This window comes from Pundamilia nyererei, unplaced genomic scaffold (assembly GCF_000239375.1).
Source record: "Pundamilia nyererei isolate P.nyererei 1_Seehausen unplaced genomic scaffold, PunNye1.0 scaffold00400, whole genome shotgun sequence".
Lineage (NCBI taxonomy): Eukaryota > Metazoa > Chordata > Actinopteri > Cichliformes > Cichlidae > Pundamilia > Pundamilia nyererei.
In genome coordinates this window covers 321,094-335,590 of record NW_005187801.1, presented here as the reverse complement: position 1 = coordinate 335,590, position 14,497 = coordinate 321,094, and the positions used below count along the sequence as shown (strand labels likewise).

General features: G+C 38.6%; 1 protein-coding gene and 1 long non-coding RNA gene across 2 annotated transcripts; both read left to right on the top strand.

Moving 5' to 3' along the window:
• Nucleotides 1-825: 825 nt before the first annotated feature.
• On the top strand, nt 826-1,687 carry LOC106456537 (uncharacterized). The gene is made up of 3 exons (XR_001290634.1): nt 826-971; nt 1,366-1,439; nt 1,611-1,687. It is a non-coding gene; the product is annotated as an uncharacterized LOC106456537 (long non-coding RNA).
• A 195-nt stretch (nt 1,688-1,882) lies between these two features.
• Nucleotides 1,883-7,860, top strand: LOC102204759 (integrin alpha-M-like). The gene is made up of 19 exons (XM_013915928.1): nt 1,883-2,014; nt 2,140-2,286; nt 2,381-2,593; nt 2,697-2,830; nt 3,509-3,651; nt 3,764-3,918; nt 4,014-4,139; nt 4,625-4,698; nt 5,165-5,306; nt 5,396-5,494; nt 5,595-5,674; nt 5,750-5,836; nt 5,938-6,004; nt 6,084-6,182; nt 6,256-6,336; nt 6,550-6,660; nt 6,791-6,904; nt 6,984-7,094; nt 7,302-7,860. Exons 1-19 carry the CDS (start codon nt 1,883-1,885, stop codon nt 7,362-7,364), a joined length of 2,178 nt encoding a protein of 725 aa, XP_013771382.1. The 3' UTR covers nt 7,365-7,860.
• The last annotated feature ends 6,637 nt before the right edge of the window (nt 7,861-14,497 follow it).

Below are 14,497 nucleotides of genomic sequence, written 5' to 3'. Positions count from 1 at the left end.
CTGTTTTTGATTCGAAATATCAAAACTACTATATATGTGCCACAGCGAGTTTTATATATTTACTAGGTATGTATGTTTTTAAAGGGATGCCAAATGCTGTCATTTTTCTGTAAAGCAAATTTACCTTGCCTTTGGGTATAAATAAAGTTACCTTGACCTTGACCTTGACCTTGCTGTTGTTCAGCTGCTGGTTTCCTCTTTCTGGCGCGAAGTGGGCGATAAACAAACAAGAGAGATTGACTCGCAACAGAAAAGCTGATCAGCTGATCATTAATCAGTTTCACATAGCAGCAGGAGAGAGAAGAGGCAGTCGCTCCACATATCGGTTGTTAAGCTTAACGTGGGAATTCTTTATAAACATTCAGAGATGAACTTACACACTTGCTTTACTTCTCTCTGGGATCACTTCCTCAGAGATGAAATGCCGGATTGCTAGCAAGGCTACAAATACACACAGCCGCTCTATCACATGACGCATACTGCTCCGAGGTGCTACGGTTATGAGCCGAGTTACGCCATGTCGCAAGTTTTTTGAGGTGCTTTTTTGATATTTAATGGATTGGATTACTTTTTTTATTTCCCTCCGATATCCGATCCAGTAATTTACGTCAGTATCGGACCAATACCGATACTTAATATCGGATCAGTCCATCTGTAATCAGAACCCAAACATATTTCTAACAAATAATGCATAATTCCTGTCTGTAAATGATATATTATAATGGGGTGAAAACGTTAAGTTTATGATTGTATTTTGTTAAAGGGACCAAATCATTTTGCATAGCATGACAATGTAAACATAATTTCCCAACAAACCTAGGTGGGGAATGCATTTACTAAAACTGAAGCAAAACGAGAACTGCACACCATTGCATCGTCTCCTTCAGACAAACACGTGTTTCAAGTGAAGAACTTCAACGCACTTGGATTAATAAGACAGAATCTGCAGGAGAAAATTTTCTCCATCGAAGGTACAAACATGAATTTAATGCTAGATTTTTGTTTCCTTTATTGGTTTGTTATCCTACTGATTGACTAAAATAACATACATTGTAAATACATTGTATTAACCTTTTTATTTACTATATTACTTTATTGTGTCATGGCAAAATATCTCATCACTATACACTATTGAAACTGAACACTAATTGCCACTTCAAACCTAATGAAAGGATTGAAAGAATTAACTTGTAAATGTTGTATTGTGTCTCTTTTTTACCTTCTAGTTTATTTTTGTGTTTATAATAAATAGCAAAAAAAAAATAATTTGAAACTATTACTTGAAGCATAATGAATTTGTATTTACAAAATTTGCAAAGTGAAATTTGTTTTATGTGTTTTATCATCTTGTTTTTTATGTTACAGGATCTCAAAGCAGTGGAGAGTCACTGAAAATGGAAATGTCTCAAGAGGGATTCAGTGCAGTTTATGTGCCTGAGGTAATTAAAACCACCTGAAACTCACCAGACAGTATAGTCATAGAAAGAGAGATTCCTGTGTGCCAAATTTTGTGACGTAAAGGCAAACAGACAGTTATGCAACTGAACACCATCCAGATTTTAAATGCAAAGTAAATTGTATTTTAAATGTATTTTCTGTCTGCACTGTAGGGAATTCAAATGTCTATTGTTGGTGCAAACCAATGGAAGGGAGGCTACGTGCAATACACAACAGAGGGCCAGAAAGTGAAAACATATGAGGATGTGTCTTTGGAGCCTGACAGTTATCTTGGTAGTTTTTAACAATTGAATTCATATATCTGTCTTTGTGTGTATAGCTCAACTGCAATTAATTGACCAAAACACATGTATCAGTTTGCAAAATGGAAAAAGTCGCAATAAGGAGTCTTTCCCTTTTGTTTACCTAAATTCTAGGTTACTCCATGGCAATTGTTATAACCAAAAATGGCACACTTACTATTATTGGTGCTCCAAGATATAAACACAGAGGAGTGGTGGTCGCTGTTAACAGACAAAGCTTTGAAAACCAAAAGATTGAGCCCTTTTCATCACAGGTATGTACTTACAGCAATACAGATCTGAATTACATTGTAAACTGTACATAAATTATTTCCTAAAACAAAAGCTTTTGATTAAAGAAAACATGAATCATTTCATTAATAATATCTTCCTTACACAGTATCAGACTGGTGAATATTTCGGGGCAGAGGTGTGTACCATGGACATAAATAATGATGACATCACTGATCTAATCTTCATATCAGCCCCAATGTACATGGAGCCTGATAGAGAGGGAAGAGTTTATGTTTGCAGACTAACTGGTTTGGTAAATTGCATTTTAACTACTGCCATGGAATTAATCAGTTTATTTGTATACTTTTTAATGATAATAAAAAACACTCTCACTTTCCTCCATTTAGTTTGTGGAGTGTAATTTTGATGATCCATTAGTACTAAGAGGACATGCAGCTGTCAAAGGAAGGTTCGGCTCTTCTCTTGCTGTGCTGCCTGATCTAAACTCAGATGGATTCAGGGATTTGGCAGTTGGAGCACCTTTGGAGAATAATGGTGAAGGCAGCATCTACATATTCCACAGTGAAGGAGGAGGAAGAATCAGTTCTACTTACTCACAGGTACACAACATCAAAGAACTCACAAGATGACTGAAATCATCTACCATGTAAATCCAATATCTAAACAATCTGCAGCTTAATTAAAATATGTCCATGTATGCAGAGAATAACTGGCTCTGAGGTCCAGTCAGGACTGAAGTTCTTTGGCCTGTCCATCAGTCAGTCGTCTTTTGACCAGAGTGGTGATGGACTTCCTGATTTAGCGGTGGGTTCAAAGGGCACAGTTGTCTTACTGAGGTAAGTCCAAGATACTCCAGTCATGCACTATTGTTGTCTGTCGTAATTCTACAATCTTTGTTGATGGTCCAACTTAATAAATACACTAATTGTATAAAGTTCAGGTCAGTTTGTATGCTCAATATTCTAAGAAGAGTGCATATTAAGTTGGTCAAAAATGATCAGGTTTTTCATGATAAGGGATTATTGAATTTTAATCACATACAGCTATCATATTATATGAAGGTTTGTTTTAAAATCCTCACAGACCATTGGCATTTTTGGAATTGACTTACCACAAGATAAGAAGCACAGATTAAGCACAGCTCCTGTGGGTTTCATTCAAATATCAAAATGAAATATGAAATGCATAACAGTAGCCTTTTCCTAACAAACATGAACAAATGCATACATTACCTAACAGCAGAAGATGTCATTAAAAGGGTGGTTAGTTCAGAAGACCGTAATGTTCAAATCGTTCTTATTTAGTGAGGCTATTACCATGATGAAGTTGCACCACTGGAACATAAGAGTGATAATCTTAAAAAAGCGGTAATGTTCTAAATCTTTGAAATGTTGGTAAAGCAAATATTTGACTGATGCTAATTCACGGTAAAACACCAAAATTGAGGGGCAGCTTTTAGTTTGGTACTATTTAAAGAGCCAAATCTTGTTCTCATTTGTTTTCCTACTCTCCAGATCAAGACCCATAGTACTGATTGAAGCTGACGTGTCATTCAGCCCAAACCGAATTCCTACTCAGAATGTAGACTGCTCAAAACCATTGGAGAACACAGCTGAAATCTGCTTTACTATGAGTACAATATCTACAGTCAACACAGGTTCATCATTCTCCTTGTTTTCTCTGAACTACAAAGCCACTGTCCAGCGATTTAACTTTTTATTTATTTATGTACATTTGCAGCATTGAAATCAAACACTCATTTATTCCAGCTCAAGTGAAGATTAATTATACTTTAATACTGGATGCCACTCGCAAGCATCCAAAAAACCGAGCTTACAGCAGTGGGAAACAACAAGAGGAGTCCGGATCAGTTATTATTGACTTAAGAAGAAAAAAGTGTTCAACTATAAAATTTCTTATTGAGGTAAAGCCTAACAACAAAAGATTTTGTTTAATGAATTTTATTTTTAAGACTCGACCAAATCTGAATTTAAACTTAACACTGCTCCCTTCTTGCAGGCCTGTCCAGAAGATGCTCTTAATGAACTTTCCAATTATCTTGAATTTTTGTTTTATGGGTTGCCCTCCAACACAAATCTCAGACCAAGTCTTTCCCAGCAAGCTCAAACAACAACAATTTATCCAGTAAGTGAACTTTAAAAAACAAACACCAGACACCTCTTTGCTGGTGCTTGCTAAAGGATGTGGTAAATGTCTCCACTTGACTCAAAAAGTGAGAAAGAAAATGAAAGAATGTGTACTTTGTATCAGATCAGAGAGCGGCTTTTGACTTCATAGTCACTATAGGCCACATTACTGGCACCATAGACAGAAAGAATTTGACCCTCTCATGCCTGGGTGTTGCTGCTAGTCTAGTTTCCTCACGAATGGGGCAAGCTAGGAGCTAAGCAAAAAGGTCTGGGTTAGCTCCACACCTAGCAAGAAAGAGCCATGTACTACTGTGGGAAGTTCCATCCTCCTCCTCAAGACATTCTCTATCCTGAATGAGGAGGATTTCCTCAAAATATAAATATGAAAGAAATGACATTTGATTCACCTAAACAATGTTTTATTTTGTCGGTAAATATTATATTTAGTATATGCTCTTTACATCATGTCATCTTTCACAGTTGAGGTTTGAGATTAACTGCAGGACTGACAACAAATGTGTTGATAACCTGAAAGTGGATTTCAATTTCACCAGGTGAGTTGATCTGCTGAGAATCTTCCTACATAAACAGATCACAAGAATGTCTCCTTAATATCCCCTTTTGCACCAATTTATGTCCCCTCAATACAAATTTTAAGTGCTTTGTTAAAGCTTTAACTCCCCCACCCCAATTTCCATAACGTACCGTTAATAAAACGAGAAAAACTGATGACAGCCTCAATGGTTCTTTACGTCAGCAAATTTGAGCATAACTCAATAAATTAGAAAGGTAAAAATATATTCCCACATCGCACCCGTGGCCCTTTGATGCATGTCTTCCTCTTTTCTGTCTACTCTTCATTGTTAAGCTACTGAATAAAGACAAATAGTCTGAAAACAAATCTTAAAATAGCATGTTAGCATTGGGCTCAAAGCTGAATATGCTGGCGCTTCAATAACTTTTGTATTGCAGCAGTCTTATTTTTCCCCCCTTTCTTCTGATCCTCATTCAAACCACCAGATCCTCAGTGGTTAAAGTGGGCATTGATGAGCTTCTGAATGTCACAGTCACAGTGGAGAACAGAGGCGAAAACTCCTACAACAGTCGTGTTATTCTCACGTACCCAGCTGGACTCTCCTACAGGAAGTTCACCATTCAGCAGGTAAAGCATCAGGATCAAGTCTTTATCAGTTCATCACTGACCTGCTGCTCTTCCAATGCCTCCAGCAGTAATTTTCTTTTCTAACAAAGGGAAGAATTGAGTGCAACTCCTTGGACAGTGAAGATGGTTTATCACAAGGAATGACAGACTGCACTATTGACAAGCCAATTTTCAAGAGCAAAACTGAGGTTTGTTTTTTTAAATGTTTTTTTTAATGTAGAACATCTTTTCTCACTTTTAGTGAGAGTTTTAAAGACAAAGCACTCTTATCTCTCTCAATCAATTCAGGCTTCCTTCATTGTCGCCTATGAGATCAAAACCAACAGTCAACTTGAGAGGAAGATTTTTGTCACTGCAGATATCACCAGGTACTGTTCCTTTGGCACAAGTACATTTCATGTAAGCATAGATACAGTACAAATGTTTTCACTTTTCTCTTTTAGTGGAAATCAGGAGCATGCCCCTACAAGTGAACTTTACAAAAAGCAATGGATTGATGTGAAATACAGCATTTTCATGACATTTGAAAGGTGTGTGTGCTGTTCTGTTTAAAAATAAAAGAAGTCAGTTAGAAATTAACAAATGTTGTCTTGCATAGTATTTATTTAATCTTTAACATATGTCTTTTTAGCTCCCTTAGCTACAACAATTTCACATTTGGGATGACATTTCAGAAACCAGTCCAACAGTCAATCAAGGTATGAAATAACTTCTTGAGTAAGTTCCTTGATTTAGAATGAACGTAACGATTGGTGTTCCTTTTCTTTTCTTATTTAGGTTACAAATTATATCAGAACACTTAACTTTACCGTGGTGATCAGGGTTCCAGTGAAACTTGGTGAAAAAGACATTTGGGTGGATTTGAGCAGCCTACAGGTAATATATAAATGTTTTGCCATGATGCAAAATCATGGCAAAACCAAGCATACATAAATCAAATATACTGCAGATTTCAGACTGTCAGAGTGGAAATGATGAAGAACCAGGTGCCACAGATTTTGTTCCAAAGATACAAAAGGATAAAGTGGTGGTAAGTATGCCTCTGCACTTTAGCTGCTGAAAATCAGACTAATTGTAGAGTTAAAAACACATTGCACACTACACTGATCTTTATCTAACAATGTAAAGCATCTTGAAGCAACTGTTGTTGTGATTTGGTACTATATAAATAAAATTGGATTGAACTGAATATATCACAATACACTGGATCACAGCAAGTGTACTGTTTTTAAATCACCCACAGGACTGCTCTGTAGCCATGTGCAGAGTGTTCAAGTGCAACACATTCATGGCAAGGCTGCAGAGTAGGACGTACAAAATCTCTGCCAACCTCAGTTCAAGATGGATAGAGCAGGTAATTAAAGGGTAATTGTGGTAATTAAAAAAAAAAAAAAGTACAACTGTTACTATGTACTTGTAACTTCATTAAATTTTTCAGACATTTACTCTTAACTCATTCTTTTTTTGTTGTTGTTGTTTAAAAGATTGGACTTCAATCTGCCAAATTCCTCTTGACCAGCACAGCCAGTCTGGAGTACGATGAAACCCAGTACATCTACTTTTCAACAGGGTCCAACAGTAATCCTCCTGTATACAAGGTGAGTACACAATACTCCCTCTTGTTTCAGTTATACAAGAGCTGGAAAGTCATCCACATTCTGTCACCTCATTGTTCAGATAGAGGCAGAAGTAGACGTGTGGCCTGAGCCAGATTTTACCAAAGAGATCATTGGAGGATCCCTGGGAGGTTTGGCCTTTCTGGCTTTACTCACTGTTGGCCTGTATAAGGTGAGATGGTCTACTTTTTTTTCCAGTCAATATCACAATTTTAAAATTGTTTAAAAGAGTTAAAGAAACTGTTTCAAAGCTTATTATCTTTAGTCACTAACTTTTTTATTACATTATTATTATATTATATCATTTATTTCTCTTTGTCATTGCAACTCCATTGCATGATTGCTGCCTTTTTAAATGTTTTTTTCCTTGCACTCCTAGGCTGGATTTTTCAAGAGTAAATATAAACAGATGATAAGTGAAAATGCAAAAGACAGCAGCTAATGCAGGTGCATCCCCAGCGGAATTACCTAAAAAGAAACAATCATGGTGTGTGTAAATGTTCATGCCACCACATTTGAAGAATTATACAAAAAAACAGCTGTGTCTGAAATCATTCCCTCACTCACTCATTCACTATTATCTATAACATAGGTTCCTACCTGGTGGTCATGACCCTAAAAATTGGGTCACAACATAAACCTCAAATATCAAAGAACGTTTATTTTTTTACAAAGTACCTTCAGAAGTGCTTCATAGTCTTTTACAGGATCATACACATTCATCAGAATATGAGAAAAAAACTCAAAATTAAGATGTCTGAACAGAAGAACATAATTGTCAATTTACTGCTTAGATATCACACATTCACCCCAAGGTAAAGCATCATAAATATATATAATTCAGACTCCTGGAAAAGACTAAATGCAGTGAACTACTGGATCGGAATAGAGGGATTTTGATCCAATCCTGTGGTAGATCTTTTCAAAGTGGCTGTATATTTTTTAGGAATCTTATTGCTCATCTCAAGGGTGTAGATTTGGTTTTGGTATTGGTGGGGACGGATGATTCAACCACCGAACCCTGCCCTGTTTCTTTTTTTTTCTTTTGTCTTTGCTTCTTGATAAAAAAGGAAAAATATACTTGCCTACATATGCTATTCTACATGCTTTTAAACCATTTAAAATTACAATTCAGAGTTTTATATGTGAATTATATAATGTTAAGTTACAATTAAATAAATAAATGACTAAGTATTTTAGACTTTAGTTTGCTTCAGCCATATTCCATATAAATCAGGTATCATACAAAAATAAAAATACAGTCATGACAATAAAAGAATATGACTTTAAGGACTTAACAACATTACTTCAGTTATAGTACACCAACATCACTGATACATTAGCACTATGGGAACACTGAATGACTTGGTGGGTTTTGTCCATAAAACTACTCATCTAAGATTACCACAAAGTAAACGATCTCTCAGCAAAATAATGCAACATTTTAGGCACACTATTGCCCCTATCAACTCAGTGAGCTGGGATTTTTTATTCTAAACATGAACTACTGTTACAGCAACAGACATGGACGACTGGTGTCCCACACAACAACTCAATGTCCACTATGTGAAGGAGCCAAATACATGTCTTCTCCTCTCGTTAACTGAGATAAACTGCTGGCATATTTGTTTTATATATATACTGTCCAGTCTCTCCTGGTGGACATGGCATACAGCAGCATTGTTTAATCTCATTTGAGTCATTGTTGAACTTAGCCATGTTTTTAGTCTTCTGAGAGCACTGAAGCTTCTTTCAGCCTCAGCTGAGGATAATAAATACTAGTTAATCTATAGCACCAAAACATCAGTCAGTCACCTGTGACCTCGTCTCTTCACCTCTGTCCGAGCTACAACATGGCAGAGCTGCCTCTGTCACTTGATAAGTAACAGTGAGACATTCCAAATACATGCAGTCACACGTGTTTTAAATAAAGTAATGAACCAACAAGTCATCATCCAATTTCACCTGTGATCTTGTATCCCCATTACTTTGAGCTTTATGTTGGTTCTTCTGTCACCTGACAAATAGGACATACATGACAATACGAATAAAATGGGTAGCTGCTTCAGTGTTTCTATCAATTTGTGCAGATCTTGACTCATCAGTAATGTTTGTAGGGTGAGTGCATTTTTAAAACAATTTGTGCAAAATGCACTACAAGGTGGAATATTTGCAAAATCATGACTACCTTGTGATATTTCGTCTCAAAAATTAACCCTATGAAAATATCAGTACCATTAGGATAAAATATCCTGGCTTGCTCGAGGCTGCCGTTTTCTCTGACAGTTTCAATCAAAATTTGAAATGCTACTCTGCTAGACTGAGATAACTAATAGTGCTGCATGTTGTGCAGTTAGTTTCCAAAACACGTTATTATTGGTTACATACAATTTTAGACTAATGTGGGCCAAAGCCTAGCATAGCCTGTAACGTTATTATGATGGACACATATTATGAGTTAACTTGGCTTCAAGTGACTTACAGGTTTCTTTGAAAAATTTATCTTTGCTGCCATCCTCCTCTCCTCCTTGCAGGTCCTGGCAGCGCAGGCTTGCCACTGCCAAAACTAAACAGAGCTCCCTGAAAGGCACAGCCAATCAAATTGGCCATATTTGTCACATGATGTAGGACTCCAGTAGAGAAGTAATTTAACTCTTTCTGCACTGCTAGGTGAATGAGATGTTGACAGATCGATTTTTTTCTTTCTGTCGGTTTTGTTTTTCTTTACTCGAAGAGATCAAATTATTGGTGGGTACAATTCAGTAACTGCTGGATATTGGTGGGGACATGTCTCTTCCATCCATGCCAAATCTACACCTTGGCTCATCTATGTTGTAACTTGTGTGAGTTTAAATTTCTGCAAACATTTCACAATGATTGTTTAGAATTTTTTTGCTAGGTGAAAAGAACTTTCATGGCATCATGTATTGTAAAAATGTATGAAATTCGGTGGATATATTTCAATACTTAGCTTGCTTATAAAACCCTGAGAAATGTGACTTGCTTTATTCAGAAAGAAAATTAAAAGATTTTTCAGCTTTGTGTTGTATTATATGAAAAAGGTATTTCATATTTCAGTGTTAATCATTTGCTGTATGTAAACATAATAATTAATTACTGATCTCATATGACTCATTAACACATTTTTAATTTGAAAAATGAAAGTATAGCGTAATAAACATATTCTTGGCTAATGAGTTTGGATCATCATTATGCAAATTAATGCACTCTTGATGAGTCCTTCTGAAGCAGGGATGTCAAACTCATTTTACATTGTGGGCCAGTAAAACTTCTTTACACTCCAGTTACATATTTAACTGTTTTTCTACACGATAAAGAGAAAACTGTTGTGACAAAGAAAGAATTCTGTCAGCATGACTCTTTGGACTTAAATTGTGAAAAAGAGAAACAGAAATTAGAAAGTGAAAAACAGAAAAGTTTCTGTTTTTCACAAAGTTACAGATTGGTTTTTTAGAGACATAGCTAAGAGTTTTGGAATTTGGCATAATTTGTGAAAGCTTAAATTACTTCGGTACTGAATGTCAGAAATTAGGCCTTATTGTCAGAGGTTATTTTGGGGAAAAAACAACAACAACAAAAAAAAAAACCAATACACTTTCTGTCTTCGGAACAACTGCCCCCCTTCCTTCTTTCATGATAAAACGATTGGCCGCAAGTCCCACCTCTGCCCGCATGGATTCTTAGGAGGGCTGAAAATCCGGCTCCAACATATAGACTGGCCATTAATAACTGACATATGAAATTGTCTTGCAGTCCAGATATAATTCCCTCGAAGCACAGGCAGACGCAAGTGGTTTTCTGTCACTGATTTATTTGAAGACTTCTCTCCAAAGCCACCATAAAAACTATACAGCATTAACAAAATAAAACTCAACGTAAGACACAGCACCAAAAATAACACCGTACAACAAACACGATAAATCAATAAATATCTCGTTGGCTGCATGCTGCAAAAAGCGAATAAGCCGCCGTTCTTCTGAGGTTTCCTTTAACCGTCTGTAGTTAAAGTCCACTTAACATGACTTTCAATAAAGACCATTTTTGCTGCATGCTTACAGGTGTTTTCTCCTTCTTTCTACCCAAAGAGGAAACTAGCGCAACTGGTAAGCGAGCTTGACTTTCAAAATAAGAGCACCAAAACGTTAACTGCATAAATGGTGTGTGGGGAAAGAGGACCCAAGATGCAGGACTCTGCGATGCAAACAGTGCGTTTATTTACAGTGGAGTAAACAGTACACAATAAATTCCCCGTGCACCTCCAAATCCCGTGCCGTGACTCCTTCTCAGTGCCCGTGCTCAGTGTCTCCGCTCCCGTGAAACTTGTGCTCGCTGCTCTCCCGTTCCCGCACTCCTGCTGGAAAACTACAAAGACAGCCGTTAACCCACAACTCAACAGCGATAGACTTAGCATGCACTGACTTTGCTGGAAACACTGACGGGTAGTGACTCAACTATCCAGCGTCGAGGAGCTCTCAGCCACACTGCTTTGTAGCTCCGCTGACGAGGCTTGATCGCGCCAGGTGTGTGTGGAGATCCTTGAGTGTGCCTGTCACCCCCGCGCCCACAAACACACACACACACCTGCCAAAACACCTGCCAGACCCAATCCCTAAATAAACAAAAACAAAACCCTCTCTAGGGCCACAGTCCAAAAAGTCTGACCGAGCACCCAGCAGCGGTGTGAAAACTGTCCCCACAAAACAGTTCAGGTGGCCTATCACGGGTGCAATGGCAGCAGCGCTGCAGCTCCGGGGAGCAGCTATGGATCCGCGGAAACAGTGTGGCGGCTCCGGCGGCCTGCCACGGGTCTAGTGGCAACGTCGTTGCAGCTCCGGCGGCCTGCCACAGGTCTAGTGGCAACGTCGTTGCGGGTCCAGCAGCCCGCCACGGGCCCAATGGCGGTGATGATGTCGGGGTTCAGGCGGCCCGCCACGGGTCCAGTGGCGGCGATGCTGCACCCCTGGCGAGTGGCCACGCGTCCAGTGGTGGCGGCGCTGCAGCTCAGGTGAGCCACAGTGTAGAATGGCCCATGATCCCTGAAGTGCTGGCCGAGCTAAACGTGGACGACATGGATGTGGAGGGCGCGCTGGACATGGGGGTCCCTCCAGCACACTGACCTCCTGCCAAAACACAAACATGGAGCACAGGAAAAGCAGCAGAGCAGAACACCCCCATAAAATACAATAATAATAATAATAATAATCATAGTCCACACTGCTGACAGACCCCGAGTCCCTGGAACCGGGTCCGTGAAAATAAAATAACAAAACATAAAGTAATGTACAGCTTAAACAATTTACAGTAATGGCATGGACCTTGACAAGATAAAGAAATAATCCAAATTATATAAACAATGTCATCATGCCAACAGCTACACTCCCACCAATTTGCACTAATCTTTACGTGGGATTTTCCTAATGAAATAGTGTCTTTAAACAAGCATTTCTACTTATCACCAAAGAATGTCCTGTTATCAACTCTTTGTCAGGTAACTTCTAGCAAACAACCCTTTAGTCTGCTTCTAAGAGAGTAACCACCCTTTGAACAGGTCTCTCAAGAAAAACTGTTTTAGCTGTGGGGGTCCCACCTTTGTCATGTGTATTATCACCAATGAGCAACTTTATTTTTCTCACTCGATTATCTGATCCTGGATAAACTCCTGACTCTAAGATAAACATCTTCTTTGACAAACTCGGGGGCAGAACGATCTTGGACTACATTGTTAAGATGTGGTTTGGAGTCAGTGGTTCAGGGCCTGATGGATCATTCAAATGTTCAGTTGTGAGTGGTCTGCTACTGAAGATAGCTATGACCTCATACAGAAAGGTTCTTAAGAAGGTGCAGTCAAGCCTTTGTGATGACTGATCGTAAATAGCAGTAAGAACACTTCTTATAGTCCTTATTTGACGCTCCCAGACACCTCCCATATGACTTGCTGGGGGGTTCATGAGAAATTCACATCCCAGAGTGCTAGCCTTTTCTTGATCATTCCTTTCATTAACTCCATGATCTCTCTCCCAGCACCAACAAAATTTGTTCCTTGGTCGGATCTTAGCTGTCGAACATTTCCTCTTATCAATGAATGCCCTTAAAGCATTGAGAAATGCATCAGTTGTCATGTCATCAACCACTTCTATATGTATGGCTCTTGAACATAGATAGGTATATAAAAGACCATATTTTTTGAGAGTCTTTCTTCCTTCCTTAACATAGATTGGACCAAAGCAGTCCATGCCAAAGTAAGTAAAAGGCAGTGTTGTTTCTGTCCTATCTTGTGGCAAGTCACCCATTTTTTGCTCTTCAGTGGATCTTCTGTAATTCCTGCAGGTCACACATTTAATAATATGTGATGAAACTGCACTGCTGCATCCCAGGGTCCACCAACCATTTGCTCACAGTTCGTTCATTGTCATTCCACGTCCTTGATGATGGATTATTTTGTGAAAATGCTTGATTAGTAAAGCTGCTACATTGCTATTCTTTGGTAGAATTGCTGTATGCTTCACATGAGGGTGCAACGTGGCTTGACTTAAACATCCTCCCACTCTTAAAATCCATTCTTCATCCAAGAAAGGATTTAACTTGCACAGTGGACTGGTTTCAACTATTGTTTTTTGTTTCAAGCTCTTTATCTCATCTGAAGCAACTTGGCAATAACAAGTTCTGCTTATTTCCTTTCCTCTAGACTTGTGCTATCACTTGTCATTCTGATGTATCGTTTCAGTCTGGCAACTGCTCTCGATAACTTTGACCAGTCAGAGAATTTCTTGAGGTGATGCAACAATGATTGGTCTTCCTTTGACTTAGTGTTACACACAATCAGTTCAGGATCATCCTCCTTGATTTCTCCCACCTTGCATTGTCTGCCAGGCAGTGGCATTTCAAAGTGACCTGTATCATTTTAGATGATGTTTTCTCTTAACTTTGTCAGGAACTTGAGATCATCTTGAGACACAACATCTTCTCCAGTTCTTTCTGAAAAGTCTGATTCCAAGACCCTTATGATGTCTGAGGGAGTGACTTCCTTTACTTTGGTTTGGCTCACATAATGAACTACCCTTTTGAGGTTGACAGAAGACAACATCTGGTATCACTTGTCTCACAACTATGCGATGACTGATTCCAGTTGCGTCCCCATAAGCAACACAGGAGTTCCCATTACCAACAATACTCCATCCAAGGTCTGTACGTTGGGCATAAGGCCCATTCTCTTTGCCAGACACAAACTCTCTTGGAAGTAGGGCTTGTGTACAGTTGTATCCAATAAGCAGACCCACTTCACTGTCCTGCAGAGGTGCAATTTCTGCCTGTAAGTGGTCTAGATGGGGCCATTCCCCTGCAGTTTCATTACCGTATTTTCACGACTATAAGACGCACTGTACTAAAAGGCGCAGTCTCAGTTATGTGTGCCATTACTGTATTTAACAGACACATAAGGCGCACTGGATTATAGGGCGCATACAAGTACCGTATGCGTATTTAAAAATAAAGCGGGAGCAAACCTGAGTTCGGTACCTTACTCACATTTCTATTACCGGTAATCGTCATCATCAA